General features: G+C 42.2%; 1 protein-coding gene across 1 annotated transcript in view; it reads left to right on the forward strand.

The window, feature by feature from the left end:
• Positions 1 to 18,949, forward strand: part of xylt1 (xylosyltransferase I) — a 284,788-nt gene extending 265,839 nt beyond the window's left edge. The window contains exons 10-11 of the mRNA XM_078559151.1: positions 870 to 1,203; positions 14,636 to 18,949. Of these exons, the coding sequence (XP_078415277.1) occupies positions 870 to 1,203; positions 14,636 to 14,958 (657 nt within the window). The 3' untranslated portion in view covers positions 14,959 to 18,949. The remainder of the gene's footprint in view (positions 1 to 869; positions 1,204 to 14,635) is intronic.
• The last annotated feature ends 3,500 nt before the right edge of the window (positions 18,950 to 22,449 follow it).

Below are 22,449 nucleotides of genomic sequence, written 5' to 3' on the forward strand. Positions count from 1 at the left end.
GGGGCTATTTTTGTGTCTGGACCTGGACTAAGAAGCGTATGGCTGGCCTAAAATTGGTCCCAGGTCGCATTGGTATTTTATAGATGCCGGCATGTGTTGCTGCTCCACAGGCAGTTGGCATATTGGAAGTGTAGGATATTGGGCCATTGGCTCAAAAGTAAGTCCCTGGTGGAGGGATGGAACAGTCAACAGTGGATGCAGTCATATTGGGTGCAATGCTTCTGCACCTCTGGCCTCCACAGAGACGTTATTTTAAAGAAAATGTTTAAAACACTACCTATCTTTAGTTGACTGCTGAAGAACTGTCTGTGGACCAGGTCCGACTCGTGCTCCTCATGTCACCCATTTTACAAAGGAGTCCTTCAGCAACTATTAGGCCCCTCATTATTGTGTGTAAGGCATGTAACCTGAATTAGGTGGCCTCCTGGAATGATTACAAAAGTGGGCACATTGAATTTAGCAGTGGACCAAAGCCCATGCAGATTAGGCACTGGCTATCTCACTGCTAAATTGATATGTTACATCTGGTTTACACTTGAAAAATGGGCACCAATTTCTACCTCTTAAAACTTTTAAATCCACTTGAGGGGAAAGGGCATGGGGTTATATAAAGTATTGCTGCAAAGGCACTTGTCCTTTTCAAGCAAAGGTCCCTCAAAATGCACTGGGTTACCATCCCAGCTCTTATTCAGGATCATGCCTGCTGATGCCCTCCAGAGCTCCTCATACGAGAGTATGTTGTGCTCTTGTCCCCATTAACCAGGCGTACCTTTTAACAACTGTATGTGCGCTTTTGTAGTTCTTTATATTGTATGATTTCTGGTCAATTCTTTAAACTTCAAATCTGACTTTTCAATTTTTACTTTCAGATTGGCACAGAGTGGGATGCTAAGGAGAGAATTTTCCGGAACTATGGAGGACTCATTGGCCCCATGGACGAGCCTATTGGCATGCAGAAGTGGGGCAAGGGCCCCAATGCTACAGTCACTGTTGTTTGGATCGATCCAATTAACGTCATTGCAGCTACGTATGATATTCAAATTGAGTCGGGTGCCGAGTTCACTCATTACAAACCTCCACTGAACTTACCCCTGCGCCCAGGCCTGTGGACTATTAAAGTTCTGCATCACTGGACACCTGTGGCCGAGACAAAGTTTTTGGTTACTCCTCTGACATTCTCAAACAGACAGCCAATCAGAAAAGGTGAGATACGCACCCAGATATATTTTGAGAGAATAGCAGAGAGTGAACATCGATATTTTAAAAGCAGAACTACATAGAATGTTACAGCACAAGATCAGGCCATTCAGCCCAACTGGTGCATGCCAGTGTTTACACTGCACACGAGCCTCCTCTCACCCTGTTTCATCCAACCCTATCTGCAAATCCGTCTATCCCTTTCTCCCCCAGATACTTAGCTGGCATCCCCTGTAAAGGTACCTATGCTATCCACTTCAAATACTCCATGTGGATATGCTAGGTAGGTTTATCTTAATCAGAAAGGGAAAGTATTATTAAAGCTGGGAGAGTGGACTTTTCACTTCCCATTGTTCCCCCACCAACCCCAATCCTGATTTATGGCTCCATGGGCATTCTTCATGTGCGAATCTAGTCAGGAAGTGTTGGTCGGCTCTTTGTCTGTGGAATTTATCACAGCTGACCCAGATCCTAGTGCGTACACATGTACAGCTGACCCAGGTCCTAACGCACACACGTGTATGATTTCCATTGGGAGCCACTGGACAGCCAGTGGGTAACTGTTTCCTCTCCCTAACCCAGAGGCACTAAGGCCAGTGGTAGCATTCCTACTCAGAATCAAACTGGTGGTTTTCAGGTCTGCATTACTATGTTACACTATACTTAGAAAAGGAAGAACGTGCAGGGTTACGGGGAGAAGGTGGGAGAATGGCACTAAGGGAATTGCTCACTGGGAGAGACGGTGCAGACACAAAGGGCCAAATGGCCTCCTCTGTGCTGTAACAATTCTGTGAGTAAACTTACGGACTAGCGTGAATTGCTCTCTGGTTCTCAAGTTGACTTCTGTCTCCAACTACAAGATAAATTAAGAGATCAATTACTGTCTTCCAATCTGGAGTCTTCCCAACACAAAAGCAATTCAGTTACACGACACTGCTACAGCTTGAGTAGAATGTAGCATGGATAGAAACATCACTTAAGTCTTGGCTCACCACAGATATCAAGGACTGGTTGTGACCTACTTAAATGTACTGTTAACAAGCACTTTGTTTAAACACATCTACACATGCAAAGTGCAATAGTCAATTTAATCATCACAGACCTAGCAATTAAATTCACTTCCTAAAATTATAGTCAGCATATGAGCTAGGGTTAACCAGTGTCAAAGCCATAGTGAAAAAAATGAATGTTCTTTATAACCTTGATCAGTATCTATATTTAAATAATAACATCAGAAAATGCTGCAAATACTCAGCAGAAGTACTCTGGCAGAATCTGTAGAGAGAGAGAAACAGAGTTAACGTTTCAGGTCGATACCCCTTCATCGGAATGGGGAAAAGTTAGAGACGTAACAGTTTTTAAGCATGACAAGGAAAGGGAGAGAGGAGGAAGGAACAGAAGGGACATTTGTGATAAGATGGCAGGCAGGAGAGATTAAATGGCAAAAGATCCGGCCTTCCCATTCCCATTTACACTTCCTCTAGGCGCTACTTGTGTTTCTTTTTTGTCCCATTACCACCCCTCCCCCTGCCTTTGCCTTGCACCAGCATCCTTCTTGTCATTTAACCTTTCCTGGTCTCTTCCAATTCCTTACAAATGGTAAAAGCAAAATACTGCGGATGCTGAAAATCTGAAACAAAAATAATAATAGCTGGAAAAACTCAGCAGGTTGACCTCGAATGTTAACTCTCTTTCTATCTGCAGATGCTGTCTGGCCTGCTGAGTATTTCTAGCATTTTCTGTTCTTATTTCAGAATTCCAGCATTCACAGTATTTTGCTTTTGTCTACATTTCCATACTTGCTTTGCAAATTTAATGTTTGTAGTCAAAATGAGCAGGTAGCATTCACGCTTTCAGCATCAATTCTGTAACTTAGAATAAAGATCACCAGCTTGTTCAGCCATCGATCAGGATGGTAGATTGAATGACATATAGAAATTGTTCAGTTGAGTGAAGCTCTGATGTATAACGTTGGAAAGTGCCGGCAGTTGCCTCTTTCCATGCTTCACTCGGATTTTCTGTTCCCATCATCAGTTTCTTCATAGGAACATAGGACTTAGGAGCAGGAGTAGGCCATTCAGCCCCTCGAGCCTGCTCTGACATTCAATAATATCATGGCTGATCTGGTTGTGGTCTCAATTCCACTTTGCTGTCTGCGCGCCCCCCATAACCCTTGACTCCCTTGTCTGTCAAAAATCTATATCCTTGAATAAATTCAATGACCCAGTCTCCACTGCTTACTGGGGAAGAGAATGCCACAGACTAACGACCCTCTGAGAGAGAACATTTCTCCTTATCTCCATTTTAAATGGTAGACCTCTTATCCTTAAACTGTGTCCCCTAGTTCTAGTCTCTCCTATGAGTGGAAACATCCTCCTGGTATCTACCCTATCAAATCCCCTCAGGATCTTATATGTTTCAATAAAATCACCTCTCATTCTTCCTGATTCATATCAATTAATGACTCTTCCATTATTCATTATTTCCTTCCTTTCCTTCGACTTTTCTGCTACTTTTTTCCACCTCTTTACTCTTTAACTTTTGAAGTATAATAATGCACAAAAAGTTTAACTAACCACAGCTGAAGCATTACTATAAGCAATCTAAACCCAATCTGCCTTTGTCAGTGTTCATCTTTTTTTCAGTGCATTGTAGTGTTTCACTTGGAGCTGGTGTATTTGGTCACCGCCTTGTGCCCTCCGACACGGCGTGCTTGGCCAGTTTCCCCGGGCAGCAGCAGGCGCACGGCGGTCTGGATCTGCCGGGAGCTGATGGTGCTGCGCTTGTTGTAGTGGACCAGGCGAGAAGCCTCGCCTGTGATGCGCTCGAAGATCTCGTTGACGAACGAGTTCATGATGCTCATGACCTTGGAGGAGCTGCCGGTGTCTGGGTCAACCTGCTTCATCACTTTGTAGATGTAGATGGAGTACTCTCTTTTCTGGATTTCTTCCTCTTCTTCCTGCCCATCGGTGGCATTTTCTTGATAATCTTTTTGGAACCCTTCTTGGCAGCTCCTGATTTCTTCTCATCCACCATGGTGCCGCTAAACCTTAGACACAGCTAAAACTAAACAGTCCTTCAATTGAAACCATCCAATTTACTTAATAGGATTATCCACATCTGCACCTAATCAAAAGTGAGCAAACCTGCCTCCTATTGGTAACAAGGCATGAAGAAGATTTAAGTATGCAATATAATTTAGCAATACAGCACCACTCCCCCCAACTCTTTGTACATCTCCACTCAAGTTGTCTGATGTTAATACTATCCGAAAGTGGAGAATTTGCTCTGATTTTTCCTTCATATCAATCAATGGTGTACTATCTGAATCTTGATGTGGAGGAGCAGAAGGAAGCTGAGGTTCAGTTGAAGTAGAGCAGGAAAAGATTAGGATTCAGTTGATGAGCCAGAAGATGATTGAGCAAGCAAGAATGGAGAGGCCATAAATATTGGCTCAGAATGCCTCCTACATGCGCTATCTTGGTGGGCTGTGCCATATTACATAGTGCCCTCAAATTCCACAGGACTTCTCCTTGTCTCCCACTGTAACTTTGATGGGAGACAATGCAGACCCTAGGGAAATGGCCATTTTTAACTGGTCACTCCACATCTTTGGTATTTGTGCCAGTCTCACATTAAAGTTTCAGCAGGAGATCGGGAGACCCCATCAGAATTTCCAGACCAGTGTACCCACGGAGCAACAAATAGCAGCCAGATCCCGTTTTGTTTAATATAACATGACACGTGGTTTAACACAATTCAGAAGAAAACAAGGATTACATTAACAAGTTAGTGTTACCCAATTAATCTCATATGCCCCAAGCGTACAGAAGTTTCCAGACAATCCTATCATCTGGAAGTGTGTCAACGAGCTGATTGGCCTTCTGTCTAACCACCAATGTTACTTTCAATTCTTGGAAGGAAAGTATTGCACAGGGCAGCAGTTTTGTTATTATTGAAGTAAGATCTGAATATATAGTACACACTGGACTGAAACATTTAAAGCAGGTTTTCGGGGGAACTTCCTTGGAACTGATATTGGGCTGGAACTTCCAAGCTCCCTAGGTTCAGATTTGGAGAGTACCCCAAAGATGCGCTGGAGAACCCCTCTCAGAAGTTCCCAGGTAAGGGTTTGCACGACAATTGCCCAGAAGTGCTAATTTCCTCTGGACAATTGCACTGCGCTGGGAAACATCCGAAAATTCAGTTTAAATCACAAACTTCGGATGGTTCTGCCTGGGTTACACCAATAGTTACCCAGAAAAAGTTAGAAGAATTAAAACCTCTTCTAACCACTGGGTAATTATTGTAACCTTACTTTCCCCCCCCCCCCCCCCAACCCCCGCACGTGGGCCCGACTCTTACCCACTGACCCGCCCAACGCCCCACCCCTATGTCTGACCCACACCACCCAAAATTCCAACCCCCATCCCTAGCCCCCCCACCTCCTCCCGATGTCCGACCCACCCACCCCCCGAATATCCAGTCCGCTCCACACCCTCCTGAGGACCGAACCCCCCTACCAAATGTCTGATCCCCCCAACCCCCTCCTGATGTCCGACCCCCACAGCCCCCTGATGTCTAACCCCCCTCCCCACCACCCCCGAATGTCCAACTCCCCCAAACTCTCCCTCCCCCCACCCCGCCCCCCCACCACTGAATGTCCGGCCCGCTGCACCCCCTCCCGATGTCTGACTCCCTTCACTCCATCCCCGATGTACGACCTCCTCCCCCCACCCAATCCCCACCTGACCTCCGAGCACCCCAACCCCCCCCCAAAATCCTTTTCAGTTACCTTAGACACTTACCCTCTCCCTAGCCTGTCAATTTCAATGGGACCGTTTAACTTACCTGCTTTATGGCAGCCAGTGCCATAAAAAAGGAGGCTTCGGAGACAGCTGTGCTGCCTGGATCTCACACGGCCTGAGCTGGAAGGTCAGGCAAGTCGGGCACAGAAGAAATTTGGTGTAGGTAAGTGGGTATGGAGTGGCAATCTGATGCTGATTGCCACTCCGAGGAAGTTACTCCCCAAATGTGTATTGTCTTTTCAAAATGAAAAGTTTCTAAACTGTATGGAGTGTTCTTTTGCCAGTGAAAACTTGAAAGGAACCCAACTAAGTTGAAAGTAAAATACTGCGGATGCTGGAAACCTGAAACAAAAACAGAAAATGCTGGAAAAACTCAGCAGGTCTGGCAGCATCTGTATGGAGAGAGAAACGGAGTTAAAGTTTCGAGTCTGTATGACCCTTCTTCAGAGCTGAAGAGAAGTGGAACTAGTTCTGCGTTCCTGTACCAGATGGAATCGTCATTGCCAAGCTACCCTATCAGATTTCCTTCATTTTAACTTACGGGCAGAATTTTCTGCCTGTCTGGCGGGCCGGTCGGGAGTGGGCGCGGAGCCATTCGCCGCCAGCGATCGGCTGCGCGCTGCCATTTTACGCGGACGGGCCAATTAAGGCCCGCCTAGCGTGACTCACGGCCGGTAGCGCTCAGCACTACCTATGCGGGCTCATGTGCGCGAAAGAGCGCAGAAATCCCCCTGAGGCACAGAGCTGCCTTAGGGAGATTAAGTTCATATTGAAAGTTTTAAATAAAGAAAAATTAGAATTATTTAGACAAGTCCCCCTCATGTGACAGTGTCACATGAGCTGGGACATGTTTATGAATTGTGGAAAAAAATATTTATTTATTTAATAAAACCTTCAGGAAACCTCATCCCGCCCGTGGATGAGGTTTCCTGAAAAACACGAAGGCCGCTTGGGCTCTTCGCCTGGCACCCCCCCCCCCCCGGCCAACCTTAAGGTTGGACAGGCAACCCTGTTAATTATCTAAATTAGTTTCCTAATGGCCTTAACAGGCCTTTGACAGTTCGGTGGGTGCGCAGCCGCCTACAGCGCACGCCCGCCGAACGAAAGATCTGAATAATGCACGGTGACGTCGGGATGCACGCCCGATGTCACTGCGCTTCATTTTACACGTCGGCGTATCAGGCCCGCTCCCGCTCGCCAACATGAAAATTCTGGCCATACATTTCAACTGAATCACCACTTAACGTCCTCATGTCCCAGAATAAAATCCAAGTTTCCTCAGTCTCTCATCATGGCTGTACCTGTCCTCACTCAAAATGTACACACAGATTTTTATAATAGTGATGTGAACAGTGATCAGCAATGGCAACCTTTTTTCCCAAACCCCTTTGTAACCTAAGTGTGTTGAAGCCAACCTTAGCTCATGTGTGGATCTGAGCTTGATTAACTAGGACCAAATCTTGGGACCTTCTGGTCTATGTGGCAAACTCAGCCACTGGGGAAATAAAATGCTTCTCTTGGTGTTTCTTCCTTCATTGCCTTTTGCCATGGGAGTGGAGATCTCCTGAATTGCCAATTAGGATAACACCGGGTTTTCCCAGCATCATCAATCATAATCAAATTAATCTAATAAAAGTTCTCCCTTTTTGAACACTCATCGTAAATAAAACATAATAAACTTACCAAATTACTTCAGTTTTCTGTATCTACAATGAACTCCAACAGTAGCAGAGTTCTAATAAACCAAACCCTAAACACTGGCCCCTTATCGAGCTCTACCTGTCCCACGCACCCCGCCTCTGCCAGCTTATATTTCATCTCATTTCTATATGTCTTAGTTCTGATGAAGGGTCATACGGACTTGAAACGTCAACTGTATCCCTCTCCGCAGATGCTGTCAGACCTGCTGAGCTTTTCCAGGTATTTTTGTTTTTGTTCTAGATTTCCAGCATCCGCTTTTAACCTAAACGTGTCTTTGCTGTACCAGCTTTAAAAAAAAAAGCTCACAGCAACTTTTTTTAGCAGTTTTTGTCACTTTTTTTGGGTCATTTTGTATTTCCCCTTCACCCCTAAAGTCCACTTGCCACATCATGGAAGCTGTCAGGAAACATTGGAGCTTGGATCAAGTAGTTTTTGTTATCTGTTTTCCAGTTAGAAGCTGTTTATTTCCAGCAATGCAGAGACATGTCTTGTGAAAAGAACTTTGTTCTTTTGATCACCTCTTGGGTTTTTTATTTAATTTAGTTGATAGGCCTGATAAATTACTATGAAGAAGCGCTTACTGAACCCTTGATATTAGAATGTGGCTCTAAAGCTGTGGGTACCAATCAGTTTTCAAAACAGAAGGGACTTTTTTCCTGCTCCTCCAAGCCCCACCTTAAGGGAAGAATTATATTTTTAAAAATTTGCCTTTTAAGTGGTGGCCTCCAGCAGTCCCATTAAGGACCATCAGCTAGACCTCAGTTAAACCCGACAGACAGCTACTGTATTCAGGACAATCCATTTCCGGTTTGGGTCCTAAAACAAGTTTTAAGCCCCATATTTTCATATAATAAGAGGCCTCATACCCATTTTAACCAACGTCTAAGGATCCTGTACAGCAATCAAACCAGTATCAGACCTGTTTACTTATGCACGTTAAGAATAGTGGGAACCCAGTGGCCAGATTTTTCGATCTCGGAATAATGTACCAAATATAAAATACCAACCGCTATGTGTCACACAATGCGCTACTGTTAACATTGAAGATACCTATCAAAGCTGGAGCAACACATGCTGATAACAAATTTTCAGTGAAATGTGCAACCCGCACACCAAATTTAATGTAGAATTGATTCATTAATTTGGACTATTTAATTTGAAGTAAAAGAGTAGGAAGTGAGCTATTTTCTCTAAGTAAACTGTTAACAAAATGAATATAAACAAAAGTACTCTCGATCTCATGTACCATCCCATTTATGTTAACAGTTTGCTGCTGCACAAGCTGCAATATAAGTGTATGGCAATCCTGCTATCCAAGATGATGCACACTGCAAAAAGAGAGTTTTTTTAAAGTAGTGTCTTCAACAACCATGTGCTGTTGGAGGCAGGAGTGACCAATAGGCATGGCTGCCATCAGCAGGAGCTGCTGAAGCATAGGCAAATGCTTCGGATGTAGGAAGAGACGTCTTGGCAGAGTACATCCTCCAGCCCTCCTAAACCATTGAGAATAGTGGCACTGAAGTAATAGCAGTGATTTTAAAACTCATGCATGCACATTTGTTTTGAAGTTGGTCCGGCTGCTTTTGAAGCTGCTCTGTGTTGGCACTAGAGCAAATTGAAAGCAGCAGATCTGGGAGCTGGCAGTGCAGAACCTCTTGGTATAATCTGGTAGGAGGCAGAGAGTGGGGATAAGGGGGTCCTTCTCAGGATGGCGGCTGGTGACTAGTGGAGTTCCGCAGGGGTCAGTGTTGGGACCACAACTTTTCACTTTATACATTAATGATCTAGATGAAGGAACTGAGGGCATCCTGGCTAAGTTTGCAGATGATACAAAGATAGGTGGAGGGACAGGTAGTATTGAGGAGGCGGGGAGGCTGCAGAAGGATTTAGACAGGTTAGAAGAATGGGCAAAGAAGTGGCAGATGGAATACAATGTGGGGAAGTGTGAGGTCATGCACTTTGGTAGGAAGAATAGAGGCATAGACTATTTTCTAAATGGGGAGAGAATTCAGAAATCTGGAGTGCAAAGGGACTTGGGAGTCCTAGTCCAGGATTCTCTTAAGGTTAACTTGCAGGTTGACGTGGTAGTTAGGAAGGCAAATGTAATGTTGGCATTTATTTCGAGAGGACTAGAATATAAAAGCAGGGATGTGCTGCTGAGGCTTTATAAGGCTCTGGTCAGACCACATTTAGAATATTGTGAGCAATTTTGGGCCCCGTACCTCAGGAAGGAGGTGCTGGCCCTGGAGAGGGTCCAGAGGAGGTTCACGAGAATGATCCCAGAAATGAAAGGCTTAACATATGAGGAATGTTTGAGGACTCTGGGTCTATACTTGATGGAGTTTAGAAGGATGAGGGGGGGATCTGATTGAAACTTACAGAATACTGAAAGGCCTGGATAGAGTGGACGTGGGGAAGATGTTTCCATTAGTAGGAGAGACTAGGACCCGAGGGCACAGCCTCAGAGTAAAAGGAAGACCTTTTAGAACAGAGATGAGGAGAAACTTCTTTAGCCAGAGGAGTGGTGAATCTACGGAATTCATTGCCACAGAAGGCTGTGGAGGCCAGGTCATTGAGTGTATTTAAGACTGAGATAGATAGGTTCTTGATTGGTAAGGGGATCAAAGGTTACGTGGAGAAGGAGGGAGAATGGGGTTGAGAAATTTATCAGCCATGATTGAATGGCGGAGCGGATTCGATGGGCCGAATGGCCTAATTTCTGCTCCTGTGTCATATGGTCTTATGGGTATAAATGTCGAGACTATTGCTGGGCAGTAAGACACGAGTTAATCATTTTACTGATCTCAGTGCTCGTGTTAATGTATTAGAAGCACAAGAGAAACAGGTGAGACACTATTTCAGTGTCATGGATTTAACTCAGAGCTGCTCATTTGATTAATCATTTTTGTTTGCTCAATCTGAACAGTTGAATCATTGAACAAAAACATCAAGTGTTTTTCACAAGCGCTATTTATAACCTGTCCTGCTGTCTGTGATCGTTAAAGGTTTCCGCATTTATTCATTATCTGCTACACGGTTGTCAGTTTAAACCAGAAGTATAACAGAACCAATTTATTTGGCTTCGGTCCTTCAAACATACCCAGGACTCAATGTGTTGTAGCTTTGCTAGGTAATGCAGGTGGAATAGAGCAAACCAGCAGCCGACAGAGATTAAACAGCAGTCGGCATGGTCAAGATTACATGCTGCAAGAATCAGGTACTTTGAAGCCAGCAACTTGGATTGAAAGTCAAGATGAAGAATTAAAACTTGTTAAAATGTATCCTTTAATTCCCAGTTTAAAAAATACAAATTTGTCATGGGGAAGTGAGGAACATTTTGACAAGAAATATAATAACTGGAGCTAAGAATCCTGACTTTGGCTTCGGAGTTCAAATGGCCAATGTCGATTAACTTTACTCTCTGACATTCTTAGCCAAATAATCACAAATCAATTCGAGGTTTTTTTTCTACACTCTCAAAAAATATGAATGTTGATTAATAATTTAAAGTAACCTGCATGGCACTGTAAAAATAGAATTTAGTACTAAAATAGAATTATCAGATAATTTCAATTTTAAAAATTGTCTTAATATTGTATCCTAAAGTGCTATAAAGGCAATAAAGTACTTTTGAAGTGTAGTCACTGTCATAATGTAAGGAAATGAGACAGTGAAGTTGTGTAGAACAAGGTCCCATAGACAACAAAGAGATAAATGACTGGATATTCTGCTTTAATGGTGTTGGATGAGGAATAAATGTTGGCCAGGACCTTGGGAGAACCTCCCCTACTCTTTCTTACAGATAGATCCATGGAATCTCATCTGACATGGCAGTCAGGGCCTCAGTTTTAGCACCTCTGACAGTGCAGCACTCCCTCGGTACTGGGCTGATGCACAAGCCTAGATTATGTGCTCAAGCCTCCGAAATTGGCCTTGAGCGCACAATACTCTGATTCAGATGTGAGAGTGCTATGAGCTGATGCTAAGCAATACTTAGGGGCATAAACAGTAGCCATCTCCAGCTCCACGGGCAATTCTTTGGCTGTAAAGCCACAACTGCTAGGAGATCCCAGCATTCATTTTCATCACCCCTCTTCCTGCCACCATCTTGCTACATGTGGTGTAATGCCACACAAGAAAAGAAGGGTACAGGTCAAATAGGGTGAGGGGTCGGATCTGTAGTTGATTGTCAGGTTATAACAGTCTGAGTAGAAGCACAACATTGTTGTGCATGTGTTTCACCAAATGTTAGTAATGATTCAAAAAGAGAGTCACTAGATCAGTTTGATCCTGAGATCTGCACCAAAGCAGCCATGACCTCAGGGGAAAGTGAGATGTCACAGGAATATCCTTGGGCAGTGATCCACCAATTGGCATCAGAGTGAATCCCTGTGGGGTGTTCTCCTGCCATAAGCACACCGAAAGAGCCATGGAAACCCAGGGAAGCAGTGAAAACCTTGTTTTTAGGCGCATCCATTGCTCTTCTCCCCAAGTTCCAGGGGCAGCCCCACGGAATTTTGCACACTGGGCTGGATTTTTGTGAAGGAGACAGGAGGTGTGAGGCAGGAAAGTTCCCGACCCCGCAAACCTGTCTCCGTTAAGGAGGCCCCGCCTGCCACATTTTTGTTCTGAGGAGGCAGGAGCGGGATGGAGTTGGGCCCACCACCTCTGGAGGCAGGGCCAAAGGTGGCAATAGAAGTAAGCAGATGGCAAGGCCAACAGACCAGAAGACCTGCCTCCATTTTCTGGGACTTCAGCCCAGTTGTAATTATGACTGTCAGGCCCTCAACCCCCCCTCCCAACCCCATGTTCCCTCCATTCTCCCTCATGCCCCCATATCATCTCATACCCCCTCCATGCCTGCTCATACCCCCATGCACCTTGCATTCCCCTATGTATCCTCCCTAACCACTGGCCAAGTATCCACTATGGACAGATCTCGAGCAAAGTAGTAGCAATGGGAATTCTTTGAAAGGAGCGTGAAAAAAATTAAAATAAAGGCAAAATACTGCAGATGCTGAAAATCTGAAACAAGAACAAAAATAGCTGGAAAAACTCAGCAGGTCTGACAGCATCTATGGAGAGGAATACAATTAACGTTTCGAGATCTCTAACAATCTAATAGATCTGTCACTCAAACACACAGCCACTCATACAGAGAAAAGAAAACTCCAGACCCATTGAAAAATAGTTAAATCCCCTCAAGTGGTCATTCATTTGTACAAACCGACATCTATTCAGAAACCACATCAAAGACATATAATCTTTTAAAACCCTCTGAAAACTGTCAAACTGTACAGAACCTCCTGCTGAGCTAAGTGCTTATATAGCTTTTGAAACTCAGCCAAACATTCACAATGAGCTCAGCTATCAAAGCAAACCATTACAGCTCCAGATGATGGAGCTTATTATAACTTCAAGAACAGATGGCTCAGTTTTTCCTAAGCTACACCAAATGGCTTGCCATTCAAAGAATTCCAGAAGCAGAGAACTGTTTTTTTGTTCCCTACTTGGGCCTAGGGTTCTCATGTGGCTCACGACTTCATTAAGGTGCGTGAACCACATCTCCCAACAGAAGAGTCCCAACTCCATCAAAATTGCAAATGTTTTGAATTGTTCTCCTCCTGCAATGGAGCCAGCGAGACTAGGAGTGCCGCGTGTGGGCTGGCTACTCGCATCCTTATACCTCCGGCAGAAATTGCCAGAAATGAGAACGGGGATGGGAATCCTGGAACCAGGTCACGCCCACTATTTTTAAATACCTCCGGACTCGGCCCAAGTCGGCGAAAATCTGGGCCTGTGTAAGTGAAGGTGGTGGAAGGTGACTTGTGCAGTTTTTCTGTGAGTCCATCATTAAGTAACACATTATAGCAGCTCCTTTATTTTGATGTCACAGTTTAAAGTTTCGAGTGAGCTATTGGATGTAAATCATTTCTATGTTGTATTTTACTGTATGTAGACACACACACACACACACAAATGGTGCAGTTAATTGAGAATTCGGGCTGTTTAATTATTTGGGACATTTGGTCACTGTGTCATTTCAGCTGAAATTTTAACTAAAGAGGTGCAGGAGGAACAATCGCCTGATAGAGACCAGAGGTGAAACTTTTATCACCAGCGGTGAAGATTGATGCCACTTTGGTTGAAATTGCCTTTCAGGTCCCTCTTTCCCTCTCTAGAGCCTTGTTGAATTGGATTACGAAGAGCTGCTTAAATTATACAAGGACAGAATAGCATTTGGTGGCAAAACGAGTAAAAACTATGTGTGAATAAGGTGAAGGAGCTTTACGCTATAACCGTGATGAGACCAGTGAGGTAGAAAGAAAAACCGGGCAAAATTTTGAGCATTGGACGTTGAGATCAGACCAGCCCTGAGAGCCCACAGCTGAGTGCTCAAGCTGAGGGGGTTCTATTGAATTTACATCATTCTAACTACACCCAAATTCATTAACAAATTGAGCTTTGAATTTAATTAGAATTTTCATTTATTATCAGTAACAAAACTGACAAAGTAAATGAAATGTATAATTATTAATGTTTGCCATAGTATTTTGGTGATGTTTTAAACACAAACCCCAGATGTGTAATTGCAAGCGCTAAACTTTATTGCTATATCTGGACTAATAAATTGCGACTGCAGTTTAATTAATGCACATGTGCACAGACTGCGCACACACATGTAAAAAGTTCCCTAAAAAAGCAGTCGATTCAGTTGCATTTTAAATACCTAACACACATAATGTAAAATCAAATTGACCATACAAAGAAAGCGAACTGTAAGCTGGTGGATTATAAATGTAGAAAGTGTGGAATGATATGCTATAATCAAAAGCAATCTCATTAATCATTTTCACAAAGTACAATAGAAGTTCTGTTTAAGCGTTTGCAGATGTTTCATTGAGCTTTTTGTCCTCCTTATTTTCCAGAGGAAACACTCAAGTTGCACAGTGGTCCATCAAAGAATGCCTACATGGAACAGAGTTTCCAGGGCCTGAATAATGCCCTGAATATCCACACAACTTCAAGCCAAATGGAACAGGCAAAGTATAACGCAGCACTCACAGGCTCACAGCTGGAGAACTGGGTGGATCCCATGGTGAACAGTTTGTGGTCAGCAGTGGATATTTGTGCCAGTGGCCCCACCTCTTGCCCGGTTATGCAGACCTGCAGTCAAACCACCTGGAGTTCACAGAGTCCTGACCCCAAGTCAGAATTGGGGCCTGTCAAAGCGAACGGGCGTTTGAGGTAGCACCTAATGCACCCCCTCAAGTTATTGTAAAAACACGAAATGCCTGATAGTGGGATCAATCTCTGCAATTGGGTCTCTCCGTTAGTTCTTAGCAACAGTTCCCAGATGTCTTCATAGAATTGTGGCAAAGCTAGGGCAGTGCATTTAAACTTGAAGACGGTGATATTAACAGAGGCAAACGGTGTTAGCTGTGCTGGCACTGTGAAAGAAACGGTCGTATTATCATGTACTACAGAAAAGTCTAGAAGGAAAATTTAGCACTCTATTTATTTAAACATTTTAGTCAGTGACTAATGAGTAGATGCTGCTTTTGCAGCTTGGTATATATATCCTATTACTAATCTGCCTTTATTAACAAAGGCCTGTGCCCAGACTTCCTACCTTCTTTACCTTTACCTGACCTAAAAGCTGTAGAAGGTCTTAAAGCTTCTGTCAACCAGACTATTTAAATTGGAATATAATAGTTGCACCTACTGTAAAAGAGACAGCCAGCTCTCCTGAATGGGTTGTAACGCACTTTGTTGAAATGGTGCTCTCAGCACTGACTACTCTAAGTACATTACAGATGATTAGAGCAGCCAGGACTTGAAAACGATGTAGGTTAAAATCATTACAATGTTAGCAACCCCAAAGCAAATTATTTAAGTTCATTAAAGCTGAAAATGTTGGAATCCATCCAATTTCTCATGGCAGTAAAATATAGCAACTCTTTTTTTAAATTATTTAGATCATACATTCCTTTTTAAAGTTAAAGTTTTTTTTTTAAAGTTTGTAACAAATTTTGCAAAAAAAGTTAATCACATTGCACTTTGTAAAAGCTTCTTGAATATAGCACCAGAAATGCGTCTTTATATTCAAATCTTAAGGGTTACATATTCAAAGTGGCTAAAAATGTGTTATCTCTGATTAAACATTATCTACTGTAGATGAATACAAATCCAAAAGTTTTTACTTTTTTTATATTTATGTTATTATTAGGGTTTCTCAGAAGTGCTATTTCTTGTCCCGTCCATGCACAGTTTGCATAATCATTGTTCTTTGATGTGAGTCATGGGCTGGGGTTGCGAATTTTATTGAAGGTCTTTTGAACAGTTAGTGAGATGCACTTATTTGATCTCAGCAGGTAAAGCTACTGTTTGATGGGCTTTTATTGTAATAGGCAATCTGGTACCCTTGCTCATTTACTTCACCACACTGGAACAAATTAGGTTCCTGCAAATATTAGTCTGAATATCAGATGAAGCTCACCCCAGTTTTAACTTGAACTATAAAGGCCTGTCAGTATTCCTGTTAATAATTTATATGTTTAAGTAATTTTAAATGTTAGATGGATTCAGAGTTACATTTTATCAGCGTCACCTCACCCAAACATAGTTCCTACTTTGATTTAAATACTTCTCAACGCTTTCTATGTGAACTCACAATGGCAATGATTGCTAAAACCCTTGAGTGGTAAAGAATTTACAGTTGCTCTGAATCACAGCACCCTCCTTGTTAACAGCAACTTTGCAACAAAGGAAAAATGAAGCATTTCTGAAGTTTTAATGGAAAAGGCTGGAAACACACAGCAGATTAGTCAACATGGGGGAGGGAGCAGTAGTTGGGCATTACCATGGTCAAGTTGCAGGGTGCCTTTTCAAACATCCATATAGCTCCCTTCCTGCAAGTCAATTAACCTCCAGTACATTTCAAACGTTTTTATGTTTTTATTCCAGATTTCCATCTTTGGCAGGTTTTTTTTTAATGTAATGGTTATATTTACTGAAATGAATACTTCAAACGATGGGACAAGGAGCATCGGCTTCCTACACCATTCCAGTGCAGCAGTTGATTTATAGCAGCAAGATAAAGGCAAAATACTGTGGATGCTGGAAATCTGAAACAAAAACAGAAAATGCTGGAAAAACTCAGCAGGTCTAACAACATCTGTGGAGAGAAAAACAGAGTTAACGTTTCGAGTCCTTATGACTGAAAAAGAGTCATACGGACTCGAAAGGTTAACTCTGTTCTTCTCCCCACAGATGCTGTTAGACCTGCTGAGTTTTCCCAGCATTTTCTGCTTTTGTTGTAGCTGATTAATAGCATTCGGTTGGTCTGGTGGCCCCAGTCTTGAATTTGTTCAAGAATCTGATAATAAACAAGACTTTGATGATTAGAGAAAATGGTGGTTTTAATGCTAGGAGATAGGGCCAAGGGCCCATGATCAGAATTTCAGCCCTCACAGGTCCTGTCTCAGTCTCATTAGGTTAGCAATGTTGGTATTTTCTAGAATTTGTAGAATTTTCAACCAACAGGTTTTAAAAATTAGCTTCTGGTCATTTTATTGTAATGATGAATGTGTCTGTAGCCCAGCTGGTAAACAATTTGGGTTCATACATTGATTTCTATCTATTCGCATCAATGGTTGTAAATGAACACTAACTGGCAGTTTGAGGAACAAGAAAATCTACATGTTCCTGCTGGACTTGAGGTCACAAATAATTCATAATTTGGGAGTAGCGAGACAGGAAATGCAACCAAACATTTTAAGAGATTGAAGAGGGATTTCATTAGTCTTTTTTGGGTGCTTTACTCTTCCCTCAATCACTGAAAATGAAAAGCTTTTTCAGAAAACAAGAAATACCTTTTGCGGATCCTGGTCTGTAAAGGGTTGAACAGTTGGTTGGGCATCATGTTTTCTGCAGTATTTATTATGAATGCACACCAACTTACTGTATTCCCCAAGGCTCCATCATCCAAGAACCAGCCTTTCAAATGTACACAGCAGGTATCCTTTTCCAATTTGTGCTGCTTATCTAAATGTGCAAGTTAAAACCTCAAGTTGGCCAAGGACCATTTCACAACTGAGCAAACAAGAGTCTTAGCCATCTTTTTGCAGGTGTAGGGGTGGGCGGAATCTGAGAAATTGTTCCCAGCTGTCCATTTTTAAGTCTGTGTGCTGTTGATGCCCATGTATTCATTATCATGAAGCTGTTAGCTCAATGCCTTCTCCCTCCTGTGTTGAGGGGGTGCTGCCACGGGTGCTACCTCACAGGTGTATGGGAGCATATTTTACTCAACATCATAGGTACTGGAAATATCTTCTGAGCCTGTTTCACCTGAGCTGAATGTATGATCTATGCAAACTGTTCCTTGTCATGAGAGCTCAACACAATTGAAGTTAAACTTGCCAAATAAACTGCAAGATACTGTACAGATGTCTCTGATAACAGAGTGAACATTGAGGTGCTGTTCACTGCACCGTGTTTGTAAATTGTCACGTATTTTGTTTCAACAGGCTTTGTTAGTCATCGTTAGGTCAATTCTTGCCCAAAGACTACATTAAGGGGTCTTTGCGTTATGAAAGAAACACTTGTTACATGTCAACAAATGCGTGGCTGTCAGATAGTCAGTGCTGACTTATTTCTTTGCCTCTCCTGATAAATTAGTGATCACACCATCATTTTAAAAGAATGAAGACTTACCGTATGGAATTTCAAAAAAAGTTATGGCTATTTTATTATAGATCCAAATACGAGTTAAAAAAAAAACCTGTAAAGAATTATTTTATAAACTGATCATGTACTTAGAATGAAAAGACTAATTCCGACATGCAGCACATTGAAAGATGTAGATATTTTGTTATTTATTTAAAGTAATAAAATATTTTATGAGGTTTTAAAAAGTGATTAATTTGACCATTGGATCAAAGTTCTGAAAGCCAGTACAATTTCCTGTATGTAGAATGTCATATTCAGCAAATATTGCACTAGCTGTTTTGCACCCAATTTCCCTTCTATTTGCAGAGAGAAAAAGAAACACAGAAATTGTGCCTTAGCTGCCTTCTGGTCTGAGGAAGTCTGCTTTTGTCTGACAAAGCAAGTTTTTTGCAGATTGTCAACAATTGTATTAAATGCTGTATCATACCAAAAACTGCTGCTGTATATAGATGCCTTCTGTCATATTGTGTTTTTGATTGCAAAATTTTAAAATACAAAAAAGCAAAGATTCATGTCTTGTCTTTTTGTAACTTATTTACTAATGTTTCTACTCTGGCTTCCACACTACACGAGGTATGTGACATATCTCACGCAATGATCCACACTCAGTCATGACCAAGGTCTCAGCCCATTCTATATTCCCTTCAACATTATTAATCAGCTTTTCACTTTTGGCGTTTAAAGTCCAATCTCTACTTTTGAAACAAGTATAACTTGGCTTACTCACACTTAGAGCAGGCCACCGAATGACAGGGCTACAGCTCCCTCATGAGTACAATGTTTCACAACCCTTTCCTGATCCTAAGGTGCATTTATATAGCACCTTACACTACCTCAGGGCACATCCCATAGTACTTTGCAGCCGTTGAAGTATTTTTTGATGTTTTAACGTAGGAAATGTTAGGGATAAATATTGGCCTTGGGGAGAACTCCCCTGCTGTTCTAAATAGTGCCAGGGAATCTTTTATGTCACACTGAGAGGACAGACAGGACCACACTTTAGCAAGCACGCAGGATACTCCCAAGACTTGTCAATGCTGCTAATCACCAGGCCATGAGATGGTGTATCAGGGCAGCCCGGTATGTCCTGTACGCAAATTTTCTCAACCTCCTGGGGAAATGTCCAAGCCTTTGAAATCTTGCTCGAGATTGAAAACTGACTTTGCAGGAGCTAATTCACATCCCGCTCTAGATCGAAACACCAATGATTTATGCTATCGTACCATTCCATTTTCAGGAATTCTGTTTGTTAAGCGATAAAAGTAATGAAATTATTTTTTCCTGTTAAATTCAAATGAAGTTTTTCTGGTCTTTGAATCATAAAAGGCAATTTTTCTTGTGATAGAAAAATTAGCTGTGTTCTCACAGCTTGAGCCTATTTGGTGTAATGCCTAATTTAAACTTATGAAACATGTTTTCATGACTTTTTCTAATCAGCAAGGTGATGGGATGTCAGTCATGTAACACACGTTTCAAAGTTTCTGCTGGTGTCAAACACTTTAAATCAGCACAGGCTAGATGGTAATTAAAATTAAATCCTTTATCTGCCCCAACTATATGCTTTGACCTCCATGCTGCACCAATAGTTTTCTATAGAAAGAACTTGCATTTATATAGCACTTTTCAAGAGCACCGTATGACCCAAAGCTCTTTACACCCAATGAAGTATTTCTTGAAATGTAGTCACTACTGTAATGTAGGAAATGCAGCAGCTAATTTATGCACAGCAAGCTCCCACAAACAGCAATGTGATAATGGCCAGATAATGTGTTGTGATGTTGCTTGAGGGATAAATATTAGCCAGGACACTGGGGGTGAACTCCCTTGTCCTTCTTCAAGATAGTGTTTACAGCCCCCAGAGCAGGTAGATGGGGCCTCATCCAAACCATGGCACCTCCAACAGTGCAATACTCCCTCAGTACTGTAGTGGAGCAACAACTTTGATATTTTTTGTGCTCAAACCCTGGCGTGGGATTTGATCCCAAAACCTTGTAACTCAGAGGTGGGAGCGCTACCAACTGAGCCACAGCTGATGCTATGTGGCAAATCCCGATTTGGTGCCAAATTCTGGAGCACGAGCGCAAAGTCATTTCCCTCACAATAAGTAGTGGAGAGCAGAGGTGTATATCCCAATAGTCTGGGCTGACTCTAAAGCCAGGTCCTGGAGGCAGCAAAATGTACTAACACCATCTTACCTTGTCCCAGCACCATGCAGTACATCATATAAATAACCTTGCCTTACCTTCTACCTGATGTAAACAGCTACCGATGCTTATAATCCCCTTTAATTTACACCATCAGGGATGCAAATAACAGTTAAGATTTAGTAATTAAAACTTTACATAGCTGGGAGGGAGTTGATTGCTGCAAAATAAATTCTGGATTAAGAATTCGTTCAACGATTTTTATAATGTCATTCTCTCACCTTTTCAAAAGGCCATGACCCCTTACTTGGGCACTAATGACAGACGCTGAGCACCCACCAATAACTCACCCAAGTCACCATTACTCACGAGGGAATTTGACAGGGGCAATCTTAACCGAACACACCTGTCGAGAAACTGATGATATCGGGTGTGGCTGTCTTCTCAGAATTAATCCCTGAGCCAATACTGTAGCTCTGCACCTATCCCTTTATGTGCCTTTGGATAGATCCTGTACTAAATATGTTGACTCTGAAATTCCACTGGGGCATTCCCGAGTTACAGCAAGAAGCCAGTGGAACCCCTGGAGAAACAGCATTTGTGCTTGAAAAAGGCATATTTACGCCATTTTGTCAGGTTTTCTGCCAACCTCCCACTGAAGTTACCATGGGAGACTAGGAGAACCCTGAAAGAATGTTGGGTTGGTTATGTAAATATAAACTTATTATATTTAACATTTGAACTATGATGATCATTTCTCCCATTGTCTGGATTTATCCAGAATGGCATCTCCCCCTATTATTGATTAATATTGGGCCCTAAATTTGAGATACCAACACATTAGTTAACTAAGAAGCTTCCAATTTTGTGATACTGTACATAGCAATTATAGAAACAGAGGAGTTGGAATATGTTCACCATTGAAGCCAACCTCACTGGCTTAACGGTCAGATTTCCTAAGTATTATCTTTAGACAAACTATCTTTCCTATAATCAGGATGGTCATGGATACAGTGACTTATAAAAGAATGTGTGAAGGATGGTGACCAGTTTGGAAGAAGTGATCAGCAGTGAAAAGAATGATCGATTATCTGAGATTGTCTTATTTGCTAGAGCTATCAATCTTCATAGATTACCATATCCAAGGATGTTCACTTAACAGCTGTTAAAGAATAGTTTCACAACAGAGTACTGTTAATTTTGTCTTAGGAGGTGTTAGAAGGGCTGTCATGTGTTTTCTGCGCGGTAGCAGGCATTGCAAATTAATGCACATGTGGCCAGCCATTGAGATCACACCTGCAATGATGCTAATCAACCAGCCAGAGAAATCGAGATGCTGGAAGCTTCTGTTGAAGAGTCATCAACCTAAAATGTTAACTCTGTTTTTCTCTCCACTGATGCTGCCTGATCCATTGAGTATTTCTAGTATTTTCTGTTTAAACAAGCACAATGCTCATTATGTTTCTGCACCATAGCAACTGGACAGTTTCAGGAGCGAATTAGCAACAGCAAGAAGCAGAATTAAAAGAAATGGCTTCCACACCCGTCAATGGTAAATGTAGTTACAGAGAAAGTAACAGAAGCAGAATGACATAATGATGAAAAGAAATCTCTCAGAAGAAAGAAAGACACGGGATCAAAGATGGGCATCAAACATAAATACTGCAAGTGACTGAAATAACTATGTCTCCTTCAATCAATTGCACGCTATGAGCCCACATTCATCAACTTCTCTACTACCTGGTCATGACAAAAACATCAGTGTAACGTTCTTGCTGCAACACCAATGCATTTTCATTGTGCTTTATTTCCCAGCACACATGCTCGAAACAGCAGGAGAGCATTTCAATTCCAACATACCATTTTGT

This window comes from Cetorhinus maximus, chromosome 15, assembly GCF_964194155.1.
Source record: "Cetorhinus maximus chromosome 15, sCetMax3.hap1.1, whole genome shotgun sequence".
NCBI lineage: Eukaryota > Metazoa > Chordata > Chondrichthyes > Lamniformes > Cetorhinidae > Cetorhinus > Cetorhinus maximus.